The sequence below is a fragment of the Electrophorus electricus genome, chromosome 4, assembly GCF_041902795.1.
Source record: "Electrophorus electricus isolate QZ-2024a chromosome 4, ASM4190279v1, whole genome shotgun sequence".
Classification (NCBI taxonomy): domain Eukaryota; kingdom Metazoa; phylum Chordata; class Actinopteri; order Gymnotiformes; family Gymnotidae; genus Electrophorus; species Electrophorus electricus.
This window is the reverse complement of record NC_137500.1, coordinates 300,001-320,239: the sequence shown is the minus strand read 5'-3', so window position 1 is coordinate 320,239 and position 20,239 is coordinate 300,001. Positions and strand designations below refer to the sequence as shown.

General features: G+C 43.7%; 2 protein-coding genes and 1 long non-coding RNA gene across 11 annotated transcripts in view; all 3 read right to left on the bottom strand.

Annotated features, from left to right (window-relative positions):
• Window positions 1-1,253: 1,253 nt before the first annotated feature.
• LOC113590697 (4-galactosyl-N-acetylglucosaminide 3-alpha-L-fucosyltransferase 9-like) lies at window positions 1,254-4,570 on the bottom strand. The gene is made up of 2 exons (XM_027030979.3): window positions 4,485-4,570; window positions 1,254-2,786 (listed from the first exon to the last, which is right to left on the bottom strand). The coding sequence occupies exon 2, from the start codon at window positions 2,776-2,778 to the stop codon at window positions 1,603-1,605; it is 1,176 nt and encodes a 391-aa protein (XP_026886780.2). The 5' UTR covers window positions 2,779-2,786; window positions 4,485-4,570; the 3' UTR covers window positions 1,254-1,602.
• Window positions 4,571-13,493: 8,923 nt separating this feature from the next.
• Window positions 13,494-14,922, bottom strand: LOC118240777 (uncharacterized). Its single transcript, XR_014123520.1, has 3 exons — window positions 14,885-14,922; window positions 14,489-14,589; window positions 13,494-14,272 (listed from the first exon to the last, which is right to left on the bottom strand). It is a non-coding gene; the product is annotated as an uncharacterized LOC118240777 (long non-coding RNA).
• A 1,540-nt stretch (window positions 14,923-16,462) lies between these two features.
• Window positions 16,463-20,239, bottom strand: part of akap9 (A kinase (PRKA) anchor protein 9) — a 73,738-nt gene continuing 69,961 nt past the window's right edge. For 7 of the 9 annotated variants that reach the window (XM_081711730.1, XM_081711731.1, XM_035535558.2 and 4 more), the window contains 3 exons: window positions 17,715-17,844; window positions 17,396-17,529; window positions 16,463-17,222 (listed from right to left, as the gene is read on the bottom strand). In XM_081711730.1, coding sequence (XP_081567856.1) covers window positions 17,179-17,222; window positions 17,396-17,529; window positions 17,715-17,844 — 308 coding nt within the window. In that variant the 3' untranslated portion in view covers window positions 16,463-17,178. The remainder of the gene's footprint in view (window positions 17,223-17,395; window positions 17,530-17,714; window positions 17,845-20,239) is intronic. The other 2 variants (XM_081711732.1, XM_081711737.1) reach the window with 2 other exon arrangements.

Here is a 20,239-nt window from a genome sequence, read left to right as displayed (position 1 = left end):
ATTACAAGGCAAGCAACTTATCCATTGAGCTACAACTGCTCTAACTAGATGCACTATGTTTAGAGAGGTCTACAAAAGGTTGACCAAGCGATAATGCCAGGCTCTTCCCTGGAATCACAGGATTGTGACAGTGAAGCCATGTATGGCCAAAAAAACATGGAATGGTTTGCCATGGAAACTAAAAAAAAGAACAAAAAAGAAATGGTCTCTTTGTGAATTGTACTTGCACACAAGGTAACAGGAGCAGTACGATGATTGATGAGACCAGATCCTATGAGCGTCCAGTGAGCTCACTCTTAATACAGGTGACAGGTTGATGGGCTGGAATGACTATTCTGTGTAGTCTTGAAAGGAGAACTACTTACCATTTTCTGCTGCGATGTATCAACATTATGTTTAGAGGATGTCTCTTTCCTTCTTCTTTGGGTGCAGGCAGTACAATTATGGAATATATGCACCAACCTTCCACAATACACACACTGCGCTGAGAAGGTTATCAATCTGCATTCCCTCCACTTCAGGAAGTAGAGATGGGCTGAACTTAGCTCGTCTTGGACTCTTGTTTTTTCCTCTCTCATAAGAGATTATCCAGATATTATTGACAAGGGTTATGATGCCATCAAGTGATTTTCATCATGAAATGCCAATTCAGTGATGATATCGACAATCGGTCCTTTTCTCCAAGCAGCAATTAGTGCTGTTTCATTCCAACTGCTGCTTGCTGCTAAGTTACAGAACTCTAAGGCGTAATCTGCGAGAATCCTGGCATAAACTGTACAATCTCTCACCACTAGCCTTACCTTCTAGTGAATGATCAAAAACAGCCCAAAACTGCCAGGTAAAAAGGTTGTATCCATACAGCATTAGCCCATTCTAAAGCCCTTCCACTTAGTAAAGATAGGCAAACTACTATAGTGACAGAGAAATAACCAAAGGCTGATTAACAAAACAAATCAATGGCACAGAAGTAAGCAGAACTCAGGAAACTAACAAGTAACGGTGACAACAACAAGGACAATGACAGTAACCAACAGTAAGGAGTTCCAAATATAGGGCTTAAATAAACACCGTAATGAGATATAACAAGACACTGCAGAAACAAATAAGGGGCAGGTAATTAAACAAGGAGGCATGGCAAAACAAAACCAAAGCAAAACGAGAAACCAAAACAAACGAAATGTGAAGGTATCGCTGTGGGAACCGCAATGCCAGGGGAGGAAATTGTGACAACAAACAAGGAGTCATTTCTCTTATTATTTTTATTATTGATTACAGACAAAACAAAACTGTTACATGATCAGAAAGAATTAAGTTCTGAAAATAAACAAACCATCTTTCTTGAAAATCTCTTGATAAAACACATCAGTACAGTGATGGTAGTCTTTAGCGTGGACTGGAGTACCTGGAACAAATGTCGGCAGGCACTGGGACAACAGAAAAACTCCAGATGTGGATATCAAACTGCATATATAAAAATTCTCATCAGCTACATTTTATTTAACTGACAAAAGCTTTGTGAACAATAATCAGCATTTCTTAATGTGCCAGTATTTAGGTTTTGCCTATAAACTGTGCTCTAGAATTCCTGTTGCTTCATCCCAGCTAACCCCAATACCATTTGTTAATATTCTTAAATACTCTGAAGTTCTTGTTCCTTTTTAAATGCTCACAAATACGACAAGCATGCTCCAGACCAAACCCAGAGCCCTTAACAGTAAAGTATTTTCTCCAGGTGAAGTATTGTTCATACATCTCCTGGTTCTGGTCCAGTAATTTGAGATGATCTGCAAGTTCTTGAGGGGATCCAAAATCGTCCACATGTATGAAGGAATTCCCAGGTACAAATTCCTCATAGTTCTCCCTTGTTGGGCCAAGGACAACAGGTACTGTGCCAGATGTCAGTGGATTATACAGCTTTTCTGTGATGTAGTCTTTATAGATGGAGTTCTCAAAGGATAAGTAGAATTTACAGCTGGACATGATTGTAGCAAAATCTTCTTTGTTAACATACTTACCAAAGTGTCGCCCGTATGCCTCGATGTTAATATATTTACTCAGTTCATTAAAGTAACTCACTCGCTTGTAGTTGTTGTTCCAGTTACTCACAATCCAGCAGACCAGTTTATCCTTCACTGGTATTTGAAAAGCCTTGTCTTCTTCAGACGCTTCTACAAGTCGTCCATAAGGCATCCAGATATCTGAGTCTCTCCGATAGTTTTCTGTCAGATTGAATAGATCATCTGCACCAGGCAACTGTGGTGAATTGGCTGGAGACTCCATGTTCATCCAGACCCATTTCTGTAGTGGAGGTCGTGACAACGTCAACAGGTATGACAATTCACCACCGATGTCTCTAAGATGAAACATGACCCCATGTGCTTTATCCAGCTGATTTCTGTCAGCTGTTAAATGACAACCTGTGATGCCAAACTCTGAACCACAGGATTCCAGATTGAATTGGTAACCAAAAGGCCATGACCAGATTAAAACCACTGTGTCGTTGGCATTGTGTGTGCTGTCTAGTTGTGGCGATTGTGTAGCTGCTGTCTGTTGCTCTTTCAAAGTTTGGTTAAGAATGCAGTCATTTCCAGCCTTCTCCTCTTTAAGAACTTTAAGGCATGCGTCTGTGCAGGCGTCTGGTGTGGGCTCTGATCTAGAACATGGCAGCCAGCTGATGGCTGGTTTGTAGTATATGAAGAATACAGCAGAGAAACACACCAACAGAACAAGCCCTACAATGATGTGCTGGCGATGTCCAGAGGGCATCTTTGGTGTCATTGCTCAACCTTTAGGAGGGAGACAAATAAGATACGTTAAGTGTTTCTCTAGTTTTTGAAACCACCAAATGTTTAAAGCATGTTTATTTCATTTTTGGAAAAATCATCTGATTTTTCAGTGTTAGGGAGAGAGGGTTTAAAGGGTTTGAGTGTAATTATTCTTCAAAATTCTGTGAGTATGAAGGGTGAATGAACACACATGAAGGAGGAGCTTTCAGTACAGCTCTGCTGTCCTGATCATCACTATCATACAGTAAATCAACCTGGGGGTGCTTGAGGACCAAGAGACACTTCCTTTTAATCATCAGTCACTAAACCTGTTTGGACAGCTGCTCACGCCAACACATAGACCTAACACATTATATGAGTAGTGTGAGGGGACATCACCGGTTCAAAGTTCTGAAGTATTGCCTCTAGTTTTGTCTGTGCATACCAAGCGTTCTTCTTCTGTTTGATCTTCTTTGTTGCTGACCTGGTTTTTAATGTATTACCCTCTTAAGATTTTTTGCCTACCCCTTTGATTGGATTTGTCTGCCTGTTTTTGGTTGATCTCTGGTTTTTGACTTGGCCTGTTTTTCTTCATGATTGTGATTATCGTTTTGTTTTTCTGGTTCCGACACTTACTTGTTTCACCACTACGGATTTGGATTGTAATAAAAGCTCTATCCCTTATCCACTAGCATCTGACTTGGTTTTCGCCATCACATTAATGCAATATTGTGTCCTGGAGAAACTACATTCTAGACCACACTCAGGAACAACAAACATGTAGCTACTCCCCACAGCAGTAGATGAAAAGACCATCAATGCACAAATGTCTATAGTTGTCTATTCAGTGCTCTTCTATAGAAAACTCCACCCAGAGTACACTACAGACTGCCAGCTGCAATGTATGCAATGTACAGTATAAAACAATTAAAGATGCATCACAAGTATGATCATTTGGGCTTTTAATTAGGATATTGTTTTACAGTAATTCAATTTAAAACAAATTTAGCACATTTAACACTGATTTTTTTTTTTCCAGTGTTTTAATATGAGTCACTGTTTAATTTTTCTTTTGGGAGGGATGCAGGAGACGTAATTAAATGACAGCTGAATAAAATCATTTTAAAAGTATAGCTGAATAAATAATTTCAATAAAGCTCTACCTGCCTTTTTTAGGTTTCCACAGGACACAGAATTAAATCCAGTTTCAGATTTGAAATGGACCAATAAGACTGTAGCATAAAAAGCATTCAGTGACTTCAAGTTCTGGTGTGAATTATAAGTATTAATATTCACCAACAATGTGTACCATAAAATATTTACCAATTAGCTTGACAGCTTGTATTGTGTCTGTAATACCTCCAGTTACCAGACATTTCTTTCGTGTTTATATGCTGAAGTAGGACGTACAGTGGAAGGAGGTAAGTCATTACTACCAACAACATTTAAATGGGCACAGTCCAGGACCACAGCCCTGTTATATTTGTTCATTTATTTTGAAGAAAAACATTTGAATAGTAAATTTGAATATTTGTATTAGATAGGTTGTTAGTTGTTACTACAAACTATGCAGTATCAGTAATATTAATATACTGAAATGGAAAAGAATCCAACAGTACATTTAAGATGAGCTCTAACCCCTAATGCCTGTAGGTGATACCCTAAAATAAAAGGTTCTTTATGTACTTGAATATATTACACCAGAGGAATAACACTTACTGATAGCTTGAATAGAAAGTCCTGAGATGTGTTTTGTCTTTTATTGGATAAGATATGTGTGTCCTTCTTGGTATGAAGAGTCTTTTAAGTCATAAGGAAGTAAACTATAAAAAAAGGAAATTAGGAGGTGTGTGTGTGCGGGTGTGAGAGTGTGTGTTTGTGAGTGTGTGTGTGCGTGTGTGTGAGACAGAAACAAGAACTTCAAGTTCCAGTCCCTGCTAAACTGGTATTACTTGCATCAGTCAAATATGGACCTTCCCTCTTATCTGAATGTTTTATCTCACCTGTACCTGTGATTCTCACATTGTTTGTACATTCTAGTACATCACTTCAATCACCATTCTGTAAGAGACAGACATCACTTCAGGACACTCATATAATGACCAAGCATCCAAACGTTTTAAAAAGCCTTCAGGACTGTATGAAATGAGGAAAAAAGTCAGATATAATGCATGACTTATACATGATGGATAAATGATTATGAAATGCAGTGAGTCAGGTGTGTGCAAACAAGGAAGAACGAGTGGGTTACACATGGATGAATTAAGTCCTTCATCCACACACTGTTAACAGGAGTCTGCTGAAGTGTGGCTTAGACTGGGCTTACACCAGGATTACACTGGATTTATACTGGTCTTACACCAGGTTTACACTGGACTTAGACTGGATTTACACCAGGTTTACACTGGACTGAGACTGGATTTATTTGCATCTAAGTATTTGCTTTGCACGTGTTTTCTCACATATTTGAATGCGAGGGGATCTGTCTACTCCCTCTGTTTATGATGTGTGGTTGTGTCAGGAATCAAACTCTGATACCATGTGCAGGAGAACTTTGCTGAGAACCATAATCAAAAATCAGAAATCAGGCAATCAGGGGTCAAGATTAATAATGCAGCTGTATAGTACAAGGACCAGGCACAAATCCAAAGCCAGTAGTAGTAAATGCTTTGATAAACAGACAGAGAAACCCTTGCAATAGTTTCAAGAGGCATTTGCTAGTGTGGTGATGAGTAACCATAGTGACCCCTAGTATTCTGGGGATGAGGACCTCTGGTGGCCAATAGGGTGCATAGCTGATGCTTCCCTGATGGGTTGTTAAAGACCGTATGGATTCCAGAGCAATGATGTCTGTGCTCAATAGCTGGGCTGTCTAGTCTCCTCTGCAGAAAGCCAGTCTGGCTGAGTTCTACCTCAGCCAGAAGAGAGGTACCAGGTCCAGACGAGAGGTAGCATTTCCAGAAGAGAGGTACCAGGTCCAGACAAGAGGTACCAGGTCCAGATGAGACATACCAGGTCCAGATGAGAGGTACTAGGTCCAGAATAGAGGTACAAGGTCCAGATGAGAGGTACCAGGTCCAGATCATCAGTTGCTGGAATGAAAAACAATTAGTCACAACTTCACTTTAATGAACAATTCTGCAAAATATGTTAGGTGTTAGTGAATGTGTTTGGGATACAGTGTTAGTTGTGAGTGAATGTGTTTGGAACACACAGTGTTAGGTGTTAGTGAATGTGTTTAGGGCACCGTGTTAGGTGTGAGTGAATGTGTTTGGGACACAGTGTTAGTGTGTTAATGTGTACAACAGAACCATGGTTTAGTTGGAAAGTTCAAATCCACTATGTTGCCAAAGACAGAAGATTAGCAAAGTCTGACTTCAGATGTTTTGCAGACAGAGGAGAACAGAGGATCAGTGTAGAATGCATAGCAAGCCATTACTTTCGATCATTTTAGGGACGCTTATGAAAGTATATCAACGCAGAGTGAGACAGTCATCCAAGTCTAGGGAAGGACTTTACAAAACACATTTTGAACACATTTTATTTCCTGTGTTCAAAAATGTGTTTATTTCATATGTAATACTTCAATAATCATACAGATAATCCAGACAACTAATGAAAGAGTACTGTATTTATGTCTATACATCCAGTGGTGTTTATTGTATATGATGTATACATATTACAATAGTGTTTACAATCAGTGTTGTAACTTTATTAGACTTTATTCATTTGAGATCATTTGAGGCAGCTGTGTTTGGAATCATTATGTGGAGTTCAAGACTTCATGGTGTTTATGATAGTGATTATCAAGTTCAAGATTTCAGGGTATTTATGATTGTGCTTATTAAATCTCAAGACTTCAGGGTGTTTATGTCTGTGATTATTCAAGATCAAGACCTCAGGGTGTTTATGACTGTGATTATTAAATCTCAAGACTTCAGGGTGTTTATGACTGATTATTCAAGTTCAAGACTTCAGGGTGTTTATGACTGATTATTCAAGTTCAAGACTTCAGGGTGTTTATGTCTGTGATTTTTTTTAAGTGTTGTTCCTTAATTTTTCCTCAGTTTCCAACTGCTTATTCAGTACACACTAAATAGAAATAAAGGTGCAGACTCTGGAATTAATTGAAGAGAATAGCCAGTCCCGTCTTTATTCTGAGCTCAATGTTACAGATGAGGCATTGTCTGGAGAATGTCTTACAGTCTCAGGTGGGTTCAATCTTTAGTCGGGTGGAGCTCCCACTGGCTCCACCCGACTGCCCTCTTTCTGGTCGTCGTCGGGGTGCCCCACGGTCCTCCTTGGCCTGGGCTCAACAGCCTCAGGCCCCCCCAGAAATTCCTGGGGGTGTTCCCCTCTGCCTCTGGAGAAGACACGGACAGCGATCGCGGTCCTCTCCCCAATATCCTGGGATCCAGGCGGCAGTGCAGGGGGTGTCCACGCACCTCCCGCTAGGAAGTCCGTTCTTTGCCAAGGGAGTAGGCATCCTGTGGTGGTTGGTCATTCTGTAACGTGAGGGGCAGGACGCACAGACTCCAACGTCTGGGACATACATTTATTCAAACACAGAGGCAACGGCACTCACACGTGTTACAAACGAAGGACACGAACATGACTAACATTAAACAAACATGATAAATACATCTAACAATGACGAGTATGACATTTAACGTTATTAACAACAACACACCACATTAACACGTTACGGCAACAATGACCAACGCCAAACCACATGCCTCGCGGGAGGCGAGCGTTCTGTGACAGTTATTATAAATGAAGATAGTTAGGGGTTATTATACACAGAGGTGGTTATGGGTTATTATATATGGAGATTGTTTTGTAAATGCACTGGTTTCTTAATTTTTTTTTGTTAGAAACAAATTATTTCCCAAACACTATAGTTCAATCCAGTCTACAGTTTAATCCAGTCACTCGCGTTGCTCTCTGTATACTACTGTCTTGCTGTTTGGCTGTTTAAATAAAATAAAATTAAAAGGTTCAGTGACGCTTGTTGTAAAGAGAACCTGGGAATACGTGAAACAGAGAATCCATGAGACAGAAAACCTTTGATACAAGAAAGTTGTGATGCAAATGGCCGAAGGCCGTGGACTTGTCATCACTTGTAAAGTTAAAGAAATTTGCGATTTTGCTATATTTCATTTCTGAAAAAAATGTCACACTTTTTGCTATAAAAATCTCAGTGAGTGTCCTGATACAGTCTAAGGAAAAAAGTCTACCAGTGATTGTATCAGATACATGAGGAATAATTACCACGGCACAGCACCAGAATGGTTAACAGACATGTAGGAACAGCATTCTTAGTAGGGAACCTCAGAGTTGGGCAGCAGCATTCTGTGCCTCAGTCTGGGAGAGGGGAAGGTGACAGTTTCAAAAGCACCTCCTCACTCCTGCGAATGTGAGCATGTGTACAGGGTGAGAGGCAGTACTGACACCAATGGGCTGTGCATATTCACAACTTTGTATAGGAGTGTGACTGGATACAGCAAGCAGCCACACCCACCACAGTAAGCGATGATTGCTGTAAAGAAACAGGCCTGTAAATCAACAGGTGTGTGTGTAAGAGCAGTGTTAGTGTGTGTGTGTGTGTGTGTGTGTGCGCATGTGTGCAAGAGTAGTGTTTGTGTATGTATGTGTGTGTGTATGTGTATAACAGTAGTGTCTGTGTGTGAGTGTGTGCAAGTGTAGTATCAGTGTGTGCACGCGTGTGCACGTGTGTGTGTTTAAGTGTAGTATTAGTTTGTAAGAGTAGTGTCAATGTGTGTGCGGGTGTGTGTAAGAGCAGTTTTAGTGTGTGCGTGCGTGTGTAAGAGCAGTGTTAGTGTGTGCATGTGTGTGTAAGAGCAGTGTTAGTGTGTGTGTGTATGTAAATGTAGTGTTAGTGTGTGTGTATCTATAAGAGTAGTGTCAGTGTGTAAGTGTCAGTGTGTGTGCGCGCGCACGCGTGTGATTAAGGATAGTGTGTGTGTGTGTGTGTAAGGGTTGTGTTAGTTTGTGCATAAGTGTAGTGTCAGTGTGTGTGTTCCCGCATGTGCGTGCGCAAGTGTAGTGTCTGTGTGTGTGTGTGTGTTTAAGAGCAGTTTTAGTGGATGTGTTTGTAAGAGCAGTGTTAGTGCGTGTGTGTGTGTAACAGCAGTGTTAGTGTGTGTAAGAGCAGTGTTAGTATGGGTGTGTTTGTGTGTAAGAACAGTGTTAGTATGTGTGTGTTTGTAAGAACAGTGTTAGTATGTGCGTGTGTGTGTAAGAGCAGTGTTAGTATGTGTGTGTGTAAGAGCAGTATTAGTATGTCCGTGTGTGTGTAAGAGCAGTGTTAGTGTGTGTGTGTGTGTGTGTAAGAGCAGTGTAAGTGCAGTGTGTAAGTGTAATGTCTGTGTGTGTGTGTGTGTGTGTGTGAGCAGTGTTAGTGTTTGCGCGTGTGTGTAAGAGCAGTGCAAGTGCAGTGTGTAAGTGTAACGTCAATGTGTGTGTATGTGTAAGTGTAGTTAGTTTGTGTTTAAGAATAGTGTCAGTGTGTGTGTAGGAGCAGTATCAGTGTGTGCGTGCGTGTGTAAGAGCAGTGTTAGTGTGTGCATGTGTAAGAGCAGTGTTAGTGTGTGTAAGAGCAGTGTTAGTATGTGTATGTAAATGTAGTGTTAGTGTGTGTGTATCTATAAGAGTAGTGTCAGTGTGTAAGTGTCAGTGTGTGTGTGTGCGCGCACGCGTGTAAGGATAGTGTGTGTGTGTAAGTGTTGTGTTAGTTTGTGCATAAGTGTAGTGTCAGTGTGTGTGTTCCCGCATGTGCGTGCGCAAGTGTAGTGTCTGTGTGCGTGTGTGTGTGTAAGAGCAGTGTTAGTGTGTGTGTGTTTGTAAGAACAGTGTTAGTATGTGCGTGTGTGTGTAAGAGCAGTGTTAGTATGTGTGTGTGTGTGTAAGAGCAGTATTAGTATGTCCGTGTGTGTGTAAGAGCAGTGTTAGTGTGTGTGTTTGTGTGTGTGTAAGAGCAGTGTAAGTGCAGTGTGTAACGTCAATGTGTGTGTGTGTGTGTAAGAGCAGTATCAGTGTGTGCGTGCGTGTGTAAGAGCAGTATCAGTGTGTGCGTGCATGTGTAAGAGCAGTGTTAGTGTGTGCATGTGTAAGAGCAGTGTTAGTGTGTGTAAGAGCAGTGTTAGTATGTGTATGTAAACGTAGTGTTAGTGTGTGTGTGTCTATAAGAGTAGTGTCAGTGTGTAAGTGTCAGTGTGTGTGTGTGCGCGCACGCGTGTAAGGATAGTGTGTGTGTAAGTGTTGTGTTAGTTTGTGCATAAGTGTAGTGTCAGTGTGTGTGTTCCCGCATGTGCGTGCGCAAATGTAGTGTCTGTGTGTGTGTGTGTTTAAGAGCAGTTTTAGTGGATGTGTTTGTAAGAGCAGTGTTAGTGCGTGTGTGTGTGTGTGTGTAAGAGCAGTGTTAGTGTGTGTGTGTGTGTGTGTAAGAGCAGTGTTAGTATGGGTGTTTGTGTGTAAGAACAGTGTTAGTATGTGTGTGTGTGTAAGAGCAGTGTTAGTATGTGTGTGTGTAAGAGCAGTATTAGTATGTCCGTGTGTGTGTAAGAGCAGTGTTAGTGTGTGTGTGTGTGTAAGAGCAGTGTAAGTGCAGTGTGTAAGTGTAATGTCTGTGTGTGTGTGAGCAGTGTTAGTGTTTGTGCGTGTAAGAGCAGTGTAAGAGCAGTGTAAGTGCAGTGTGTAAGTATAATGTCAATGTGTGTGTGTGTGTGTAAGTGTAGTGTTAGTTTGTGTCTAAGAATAGTGTCAGTGTGTTTAAGTGTAGTGTATAACAATAATGTCTGTGTGTATAAGAGTTCAAGTTAAAGTTCAAGTTCAAGTTCGGTTTATTCGTCACATACATAGTCATACACAGTATAACTCGCAGTGAAATGGTGGAGAGTGCTCTGTCCAAACTGAGGAAAAGAAAACAGCGGTGCATAGAGAAAAATATATATATGCAAGATAAATATATATATTCTATGTATGTACAAAATATATTAACAATGTATGTACAATATATGTATATTATGATTATATACACAATGTACAATGTATATGGTTTGGTATATATGTACACAATCTACAGAATGTACAGTGCAGGTGTAATATGGTTGGGTATATATGTACACAATCTACAGAATGTACAGATCCATTTTGTATAACCTATCTTCAGTTGTTGTGTAACAAGGTAATTGAGTATAAATCTATATATACAGATGTACAGATATACAGTTATGTTACATGGTGGTGGTGGTCCCCACAGTTTATCAGTTTCCCTGATTCAGGGCCCGAATGGCCTGTTGGAAGAAGCTCCTCTTCTTTGTCTTGGTCTTCAGGGAGCGAAAGCGCCTCCCTGACCTCAACAGAGAGAAGAGTCTATTGTTGGGATGGGTGGGGTCCTTCACAATTTTCCTGGCCTTGGTCTGGCACCGCTTGTAGTAGATGGTCTGCAGGTCAGGAAGTTCCGTGTGAGTGATGCGCTCTGCTGAACGCACCACCCTTTGGAGTGCTTGTCTGTCCTGCTTGGTGCTATTCCCAAACCAGACTGTGATGTTCCCCGTGAGGATGCTCTCGATGGTACAGGTGTAGAAGTTCCGCAGTACTTTGGAGGGCAGTCTGAAGTCTCTTAGGCGTCTGAGGTGGTAAAGACGCTGACGAGCCTTCTTTGCCAGGGAGTTGGTGTGGAGGGCCCAGGACAGGTCCTGCGAGATGTGAACTCCAAGGTACCTGAAACTATCTACTCTCTCCACTGTCTTTGTCTTACTGACGTTTAGGAGGAGATTATTTTCCTGGCACCAGTTTTCCAGGTGTTTAATCTCCTCCAGGTAGGCCCTCTCATCGTTGTCCGAGATCAGACCCATGACAACGGTGTCGTCAGCAAACTTGACAATGATGGTGGAGCTGGAAGTGGCTGTGCAGTCGTAGGTGTGCAGTGAGTAGAGCAGGGGGCTTAGGACACAACCCTGAGGAGCTCCATTGCTGAGTGTGAGGGTAGATGAGGCGCAGTTGCCCACCCGTTCTGATTGTGGTCTCTCTGTTAGGAAGTTAGAGATCCAGTCGAACAGGGATGTATGCAGTCCTAGATCCCCCAACTTAGTAGTGAGTAGGGAGAGGATGATAGTGTTAAATGCTGAACTGTAGTCGACAAATAGCATTTTAACATAATTTCCCTCCCTTTGTCCAGGTGAGTCAGTGTAGTGTGGAGCAGATGTGCAATTGCATTGCCAGTGGAGCGGTTGTGGCGGTATGCAAACTGCAATGGGTCCAAGGAGGCTGGCAGTGAAGATGTGATGAAATCTCTGACTAGTTTTTCAAAGCACTTCATCACGACTGATGTGAGGGCGACAGGGCGGTAGTCATTGAGGTCGGAGGGTCGAGGTTTCTTCGGGACGGGGACGATGGTGGACCGCTTGAAGCTGGACGGGACGATACCGAGCGTCAGGGAGAGATTGAAGATGTCGGTGAATACCGGGGCTAGCTGGTCTGCGCAGGCTTTGAGGACCCTCCCGCAGATACCGTCTGGTCCCATCGCCTTCCTGGTATTCACCCTTTTAAACACTCTCCTCACGTCACTCTTCGTGATGATGAGAGGGCGCTGTTCTATGGTGGGCCCCGCGCATGTGCCATTGGCTGCGCTGATAGTGCCATTTGGACTAGGGCTGTTAGCACTAGCGCTGTTAGCATTGGCGCTAACCAATGTTGGCAGTGTTGGCATGTGAGTGTGTGTAAGAGTAGTGTCAGTGTGTGTGCGCAAGTGTAGTGTCAGTGTGTGTGTGTAAGAGTAGTGTTAGTGTGTGCGCACGCATGTGTGTAAGGATAGTGCAAGTGTGTGTGTGTGTGTGTGTAAGTGTAGACTTAGTTGGTGTATAAGAGTAGTGTCAGTGTGAGTGTGTATGTATAAGAGTAGTGTCAGTGTGTGCAAGAGTAGTGTCAGTGTGTGCGTGTGTGTAAGAGTAGTCAGTGTGTGTGTGTGTTTGTGTATGTGTAAGTGTAGTGTTAGTTTGTGTCTAAGAGTAATGTCAGTGTGTGTGTGTAAGAGCAATATCAGTGTGTGTGTAAGTGTAGTGTTAGTGTTTAAGTTTAGTGTGTATAACAATAGTGTCTGTGTGTATAAGAGTAGTGTTGGCGTGTGAGTGTGTGTAAGAGTAGTGTCAATGTGTGTGCGCAAGTGTAGTGTCAGTATGTGAGTGTGTGTGTGTAAGAGTAGTGTTAGTGTGTGCGCACGCGTGTGTGTAAGGATAGTGCAAGTGTGTGTGTGTAAGTGTAGTCTTAGTTTGTGTGTAAGTGTAGTGTCAGTGTGTGTGTGTGCGTATGTATAAGAGTAGTGTCAGTGTGTGCGTATGTATAAGAGTAGTGTCAGTGTGTGCGTAAGTATGCTTAAGAGTAGTGTCTGTGTGTGTGTGTGTTTGTATGTAAGGGTAGTGTCAGTGTGTGTAAGTGTAGTGTAGTGTGTGTATAAGAGTAGTGTCAGTGTGTGTGAGCATGTGCAAGTGTGGTGTCAATGTGTGTGTAAGTTTAGTGTCAGTATAGTGTGTGTGTAAGAGTTGTGTGTGTAAGAGTAGTGAGTGTGTTAGTGTGTGTGTGTAGGAGTAGTGTCAGTGTGTGTAAGTGTAGTGTGCACGCGTGTGTAAGAGTAGTGTTACTGTGTGTAAGAGTAGTGTTAGTGTGTGTGTGTATAAGAGTAGTGTCAGTGTGTGTGTGTGTAAGAGTAGTATAAGAGTAGTGTGTGTGTGTAAGAGTAGTGTGTGTGTAGTGCTGGTGTGTGTGTAAGTATAGTGTTAGTGTGTGTGTAAGAGTAGTGTGCATTAGTGTGCGTGTGCATAAGTGTGTAAGTGTAGTGTTAGCGTGTGTGTGTATGTGTGTTTAAGTGTAGTGTTAACGTGTGTAGGTAGTGTGTGTGTGTAAGAGTATTGTTCGTGTGTGTGTGTGTAAGTAGTGTGTTTGTGTGTAAGAGTAGTGTTAGTGTGTTTGTGTGTGTATGTGTAGTGTTGGTGTGTGTATGTGTAGTGTGTGTGTAAGAGTAGTGTGAGTGTGTGTGTAAGAGTAGTGTGAGTGATAGTGTGCGTATGTGTAATGTTAGTGTGTGTGTGTATGTCTAGTGTTAGTGTGTGTGCGCGTATGTGTATTATTCGTGTGTGCGTGTATGTGTAGTGTTAGTGTGTGTATAAGTGTAGTATTAGTGTGTGTGTGTCTATGTGTGTGTGTAAGAGCACTGTCAGTGTGTGCGTGGGTGTAAGTGTAGTGTTAGGGTTATGCATCCTGCGGTAGAGGGCGGAGGCTCTTGCCTGTGTGTGCGTCTGGGTGTGGTGACGGGTCTGCAGCTGGGTGAGCAGCTCTTTGAGGGACTCCACTGTGTCTAGCAGGGCTTCCCTCTCTTTTCTCCAGGCCTGCAGAGGGAGCTGTGCTCCAGACTGTCCCCCCTCAGGGACAGGCAGCTCAGACAGAGAGAGCACCTGCATACCTTCTTGATGAACCTCTCTGAGCAGCGTCTGCAGAGGACAGGTCACATGATCACATGGCATGTTTACACCCTCATCTGCCATTTCTCAGCTATGAGTGTGTGTTGTGAGTGAGAATGTATGTTAGTGTGTGTTTTAGTGTTAGTGTTAATGAGCGTGTGTGTGTATGTGTGCGCGTGTGTGCTAGTGAGTGGGTGTGTGTGTGTGTGTTAGTGAGTGGGGTGTGTGTGTGCGCGCGTAGTACACCTTGACCCTGTCGGGCAGCAGGTCAGGGTCATCTGGCCGCGCTCCCTCAGGTGTGCTCCTGAACTCAAAGCCTGTCCTCTGGCTCCAGTCTGAGCTGCTGTCTGTCAGACACACAGCGCGCCACCACAGGGGGGTTAGACAGTGACGCTAGTCAGCAGAGGGACACGGTGGTGGACTACACAGATCAGATTAGACTACGCTTACATCCAGGAGCTGGGACTTATCTGGGTGGTTCTGGTTCTGCTAATTCTAAGATCATCTGTACCGTTCTCTGGTCATTAACCCTTAATGGACAATAGGCTGCACAGACTAACGGCCAGTGCAGTTCTGAGTGAATTCAGACCCTACTGCTAGGAGACAGAGCAAATTAAACCCTTTGTGTGAATGAACGCTCACCGCTAGTGTAGCCATCTCTGACCTGGGAGGCAGTGGGATGCACAGCATACAGAACACATGACCACACAAATAAACACATACGGGTAGGTAGTTAAAGGACCGAATGAATGAATGACTGAATGAATGACTGAATGAACGAATGATGAATGCTACATAGCATAGGTAAGACAGCTACGTGCCAGACCCCTCTCACCCCACACCTACACATACCCCCCCTCACATCTACACATACCCCCCCCCCACCACCACCACCACCACCACATCCCAGCAGATATTTGATTGCTCAATTTGGTGAAAGGCTGGCAGTAGCAACAAGAAAACCGGCGCGAAACTTGAAAAGTATTCAGGGAAGTCGAGTATTTAATACTCACTACAACAATAACAAAAACTTACACAATAAACGATATGGAGTTCCCTCTCTTTTTAAGAGTCTCTACATACATATCAGCGGTTTACCAAAGGTTTTAAAAGCATCCCTGCTTTTAGTGCCACGCTCGTGGTTAAGCAGTACTACAACACGTGGTAGGCCTACAAAATAATCCCGAGAGGCCAGTTCCGTTTATGACAATAAATCTTTCTTACTGTGGATCTTTTAAATGTTAGCTAATGTTTTCCTTTATTAATATTTTTAAATGCAGTTACATTTATTTTTTAACAATGCGCTAACAATGCTCTATTGCTCAAGCATCGCTAAATTGAGTAACAGCACTGCTAAAAATAAGAGTAAAAAGTCGGGTTTTTTTCTTTAAATGCAAGTTTGTCTCTGATAAGATGAAAGAATATGTTTAACATGTTTTAATATATTAACATCGAAAATACAGCAGTCCCACCTTGGTTCGCTAATGATGGGACCTGTTCTCTCCTACCCTCGCTGCGCTCTCACACACCACAGAGCGTGACTGACAGTATTTATGCCAGCGTCGTTTCATGGGCATCTCGATAAAACCCTCGACAGACTAAACTTGTATTGCCATTAATGTCAGGCGACATGAACAGCACCTTTATGACTTAAGTATCATTACAGACCAACACTACACACCTTACATTTGAACGAATGAACGTAGACATCGCTACTCTCACTACCATAGTGATTGCCTTCACGAGCTCCTAATGGGGCAGCTGCTTCTTCTGCACGAGGACGATGAAGCTCGCGCACAACCGTGCCTCACGTGAATGACGCACTATCGCTTGTCGTAAATCCCGTGGTTACCGAGCAACTACTCAGTCACGCGGACTATCTCAAGTTGAATAGTTTTAAGATTTATGTAATAACCCAATATTACACAAGTACACAAGCGTCAAAGGACACGTCAATTTCAAACAAGTATAAAATATAAATATCTAAATAAAAAAATTTAAATAAGAAAAGAGAAAATACTAAAATCCTTTAGTAATCCTTAATTGTATATTACCTTGTACACGGGATCAATCAGCACAACTTTAAACAATGATTTAAAGTTCAGTTTAAAAGTTTGTTTTTATTCTGTGTTTTAGATATATGGCTGTTGTACAAACAGGCCTGCTGACACTTAAGACACCAGGCCGACAAAGAAGAAGCCGCACACCGGGACAAAGGAATTTAAATATTATATTAATCTTTATTTCAGTTTTGACAAAATACCCATAAAATTCAAAGCTCCTGCCTTTACAAAAATATGTCTTCTACAAATGTCCTCTGTGTTCTGTTCTTGAAACCAGGCTATTAAAACACAGTGTAGTGTGTCTCGTAACACTGCCCATCTGCTGGGTGACAATACCCTCTCTCTCTCACCTTTTTAGAAAACCTCTAATGCCTTATAACTATAAATGACATTTATATAAGCTGTTGTAATTAATTCTGTCGTTTTAGGCTTGGTGCAGAATACACCCTGCTGCTTATAAACAGTTATAAATGTCATTTTTGTGTCCTTCATTAGATGTTTATAACAAGCAGTGTCAACTCAGACAGGGACCAGTGTTATCGTGATTCCAGTAGCAATCTACTATAAACCCTTTATTATATTGTTCATCCTGACATACATAGTATAAATTAATCATCTTAAATTAGCATTCCCACAATAACCACTTACAGCATGATTGAATATGTTTTTACATCTGCAACACAGAAGCACTCCTAATGTTGTACAGGCCACAAAGCTCCAGGCGGTGGAGCCTGAACAGATGGTGTGTTTGGTCCCACAGACTCCGTATGACTACAACACAGCATGAGCCCAGAATGCAGAGATGGTTGGTAGTTTGGGTGGATGGTAGTTTGGTTGGTAGTTTGATAGGTTTTTCAGTCCCAGTGAAGATCTCTATCTTCTTATTCCAAAGTGCAACTGAGCATATGAAGATGAGCCTGGATAAGAGAATACAAGAGCGTGAACATGTAAAACACACATGTACATGTACATAATCCTGAAACACCTACACAATCACGAAACAGAATGTTTCCTGTTCGTGCGTGTGTGTGTGTGTGTGTGTGTGTGTGTGTGTGTGTGTGTGTGTGTGTGTGTGTGCGCGTGCGCTCACCTGACTGCACACTCCCAAGTCTACGCTGGAGAGCCTCTAGTCTGGAGATGTAGTCAGTGAGCGCGCGGTCAGGGTCATAATTCTGCAGGTGGGAACATAACAGACCTCCTCCATCAGTGACTGCTCCACCATACCTGCAGAGAGACCGGGGAGAGAAACGAGAGAGACGAGCAGCGTGAATACATGAGAGAGACAAGCAATGTAAATACAGGAGAGAGACGAGCAGTGTGAATACATAAGTTTTACTTTCTGAATGAGGCAGAAAGACAATGAGGTATCCCTGCAGGGGCAGTTACACTGACTGTGTGAGTGTTTTGACCTATGCAGTGTGGAGTGTCCTGACCGAGGTGAGTCTCGTCCTGTGCGTCCTCGGTTTGTCCCTCGTCTCTCTCCATATGTGTCCACACTGGTTGGTTGCAGGTAGGGTGAGTCATTCCTCCCCTCACCCCCTACAGAAACACAACACACTGTGGAACTGCCCCAGTACACACCCACCCACCCACACCCACACACACACACCCACAGTGGAACTGCCCTGGTACACACACCCACACACACACTAGACACACAACACACTGTGGAACTGCCCCAGTACACACCCACCCACCCACACCCACACCCACACACCCACAGTGGAACTGCCCTGGTACACACACCCACACACACCCTAGACACACAACACACTGTGGAACTGCCCTGGTACACACACAAGATGGCGCCAGTGAGGTCGGCTGCCGTCACGACTGCTCCGTCCACACCTGGCACTTTTTTCACTCTTTTCGCTCTTCCCGCTACCCCTGATTTCTCCGCAGCCCTTCTTACACCATGACGCGTTTCTCATACAGCCGGCCGAGTTCTTCTCGGTTCACCACATGGACAGGACGGCAGATTCGGGGAAGTCGAGAGGCAGTGGAGTGTGTGTGATGGTAAACAACAGCTGGTGCAACAATGCCAATGTTGCTACTCTTGCCAGCTCCTGCTCACCCAACCTGGAGCTGCTCGCCCTCAAGTTTCGTCCTTTCTACCTTCCTCGGGAGTTCACTTCGGTCATCATCAACACCGTGTACATCCCATCTCAGGCCAACATGGACACTGCACTATGGGAACTTCATGAGGCTCTCACACAGTTTCAGGCACAACACCAGGACGCTGCACTTATCGTGGTTGGGGATTTCAAAAGCGCTAACCTCAAGCGTGCAGTGCCCAACCTTTACCAGCACGTAACCTTCCCCACCAGGGGAAGGGACACTAGACCACTGCTAAACCCCATACAAGGACAGCTACAAGGCACTAGCTTATCCAACGTTTGGTAAGTCGGACCACGCTGCCATCTTCCTCCTACCAAAATATAAACAAAGGCTGAAACGGGACGCTCCGGTGCAGAGGGAGGTCGTGTGCTGGACAGACCAATCGGTGGACGCTCTGTAGGACGCACTGCAGGACGCTCTGGATGACGCAGACTGGGACATGTTCTGGCGCAGCACTGATGATGTCAGCGAGTTTACGGAGGCAGTAGTAGGGTTTATTGGGAAACTGGTGGACGACACGATTCCAAGAATCACCATCAAGAAGTTTCCCAACCAGAAGCTCTGGGTGGACAAAACCATTCACGAGGCTCTGAACTCTCGCACTGCTGCCTACAACGTGGGGATCATCAACGGGAACATGGATGAGTACAAGTCTGCGGCATACAGAGTGTGCAGGGCGGTGAGGGAGGCGAAGTGGCGCTACAGGAGGAAACTGGAGTCACAGTTTCAGCAGAGTGGCTCTGGATCCCTGTGGCAGGGACTACGGACGATCACGGAATACAGGAGCCCACCCTTCCGGACTGATGAGTGCGGATGAGTCTCTGGCGAACGAGCTGAACACATTCTTCGCTCGCTTTGAGGCTACATCTAGCAGTGCTAATGCTAACAACGCTAATGGTGTTATTGGCACAGCCAACCGTGCATTCGCAGAGCCCACCATAGAACAGCGCCCTCTCATCATCACGGAGAGTGACGTGAGGAGTGTTCAAAAGGGTAAATACCAGAAAGGCGGCGGGACCAGACGGTATCTGCGGGAGAGTCCTCAAAGCCTGCACAGACCAGCTAGCCCCGGTATTCACCAACATCTTCAATCTCTCCCTGACGCTCAGTATCATCCCATCCAGCTTCAAGTGTTCCACCATCGCTGTCCCGAAGAAACCTCGACCCTCTGGCCTCGATGACTACTGCCCTGTTGCCCTCACATCAGTCGTGATGAAGTGCTTTGAAAAACTAGTCAGAGATTTCATCACATCTTCACTGCCAGCCTCCATGGCCCCACTGCAGTTTGCATACCGCCACAACCGCTCCACTGATGATGCAATTGCACATCTCCTCCACACCACACTGACCCACCTGGACAAAGGGAGGGGTAATTATGTTAAAATGCTGTTTCTAGACTACAGTTCAGCATTTAACACCATCATCCCCTCCCTACTCACTACTAAGTTGGAGGATCTAGGACTGCATACATCTCTGTGCGACTGGATCTCCAACTTCCTAACAAACAGACCACAATCGGTATGGGTGGGCAACTGTGTCTCATCCACCCTCACCCTCAGCACTGGAGCTCCTCAGGGTTGTGTCCTAAGCCCCCTGCTCTACTCACTGTACAACTATGACTGCACAGCCACTTCCAGCTCCACCATCATTGTCAAGTTTGCTGACGATACCGTCATCATGGGCCTGATCTCGGACAACGATGAGAGGGCCTACCTGGAGGAAATTAAACACCTGGAAAACTGGTGCCAGGAAAATAATCTCCTCCTAAAAGTCAGCAAGACAAAGGAGCTGATCGTGGATTGCAGCAAGAAGCAGG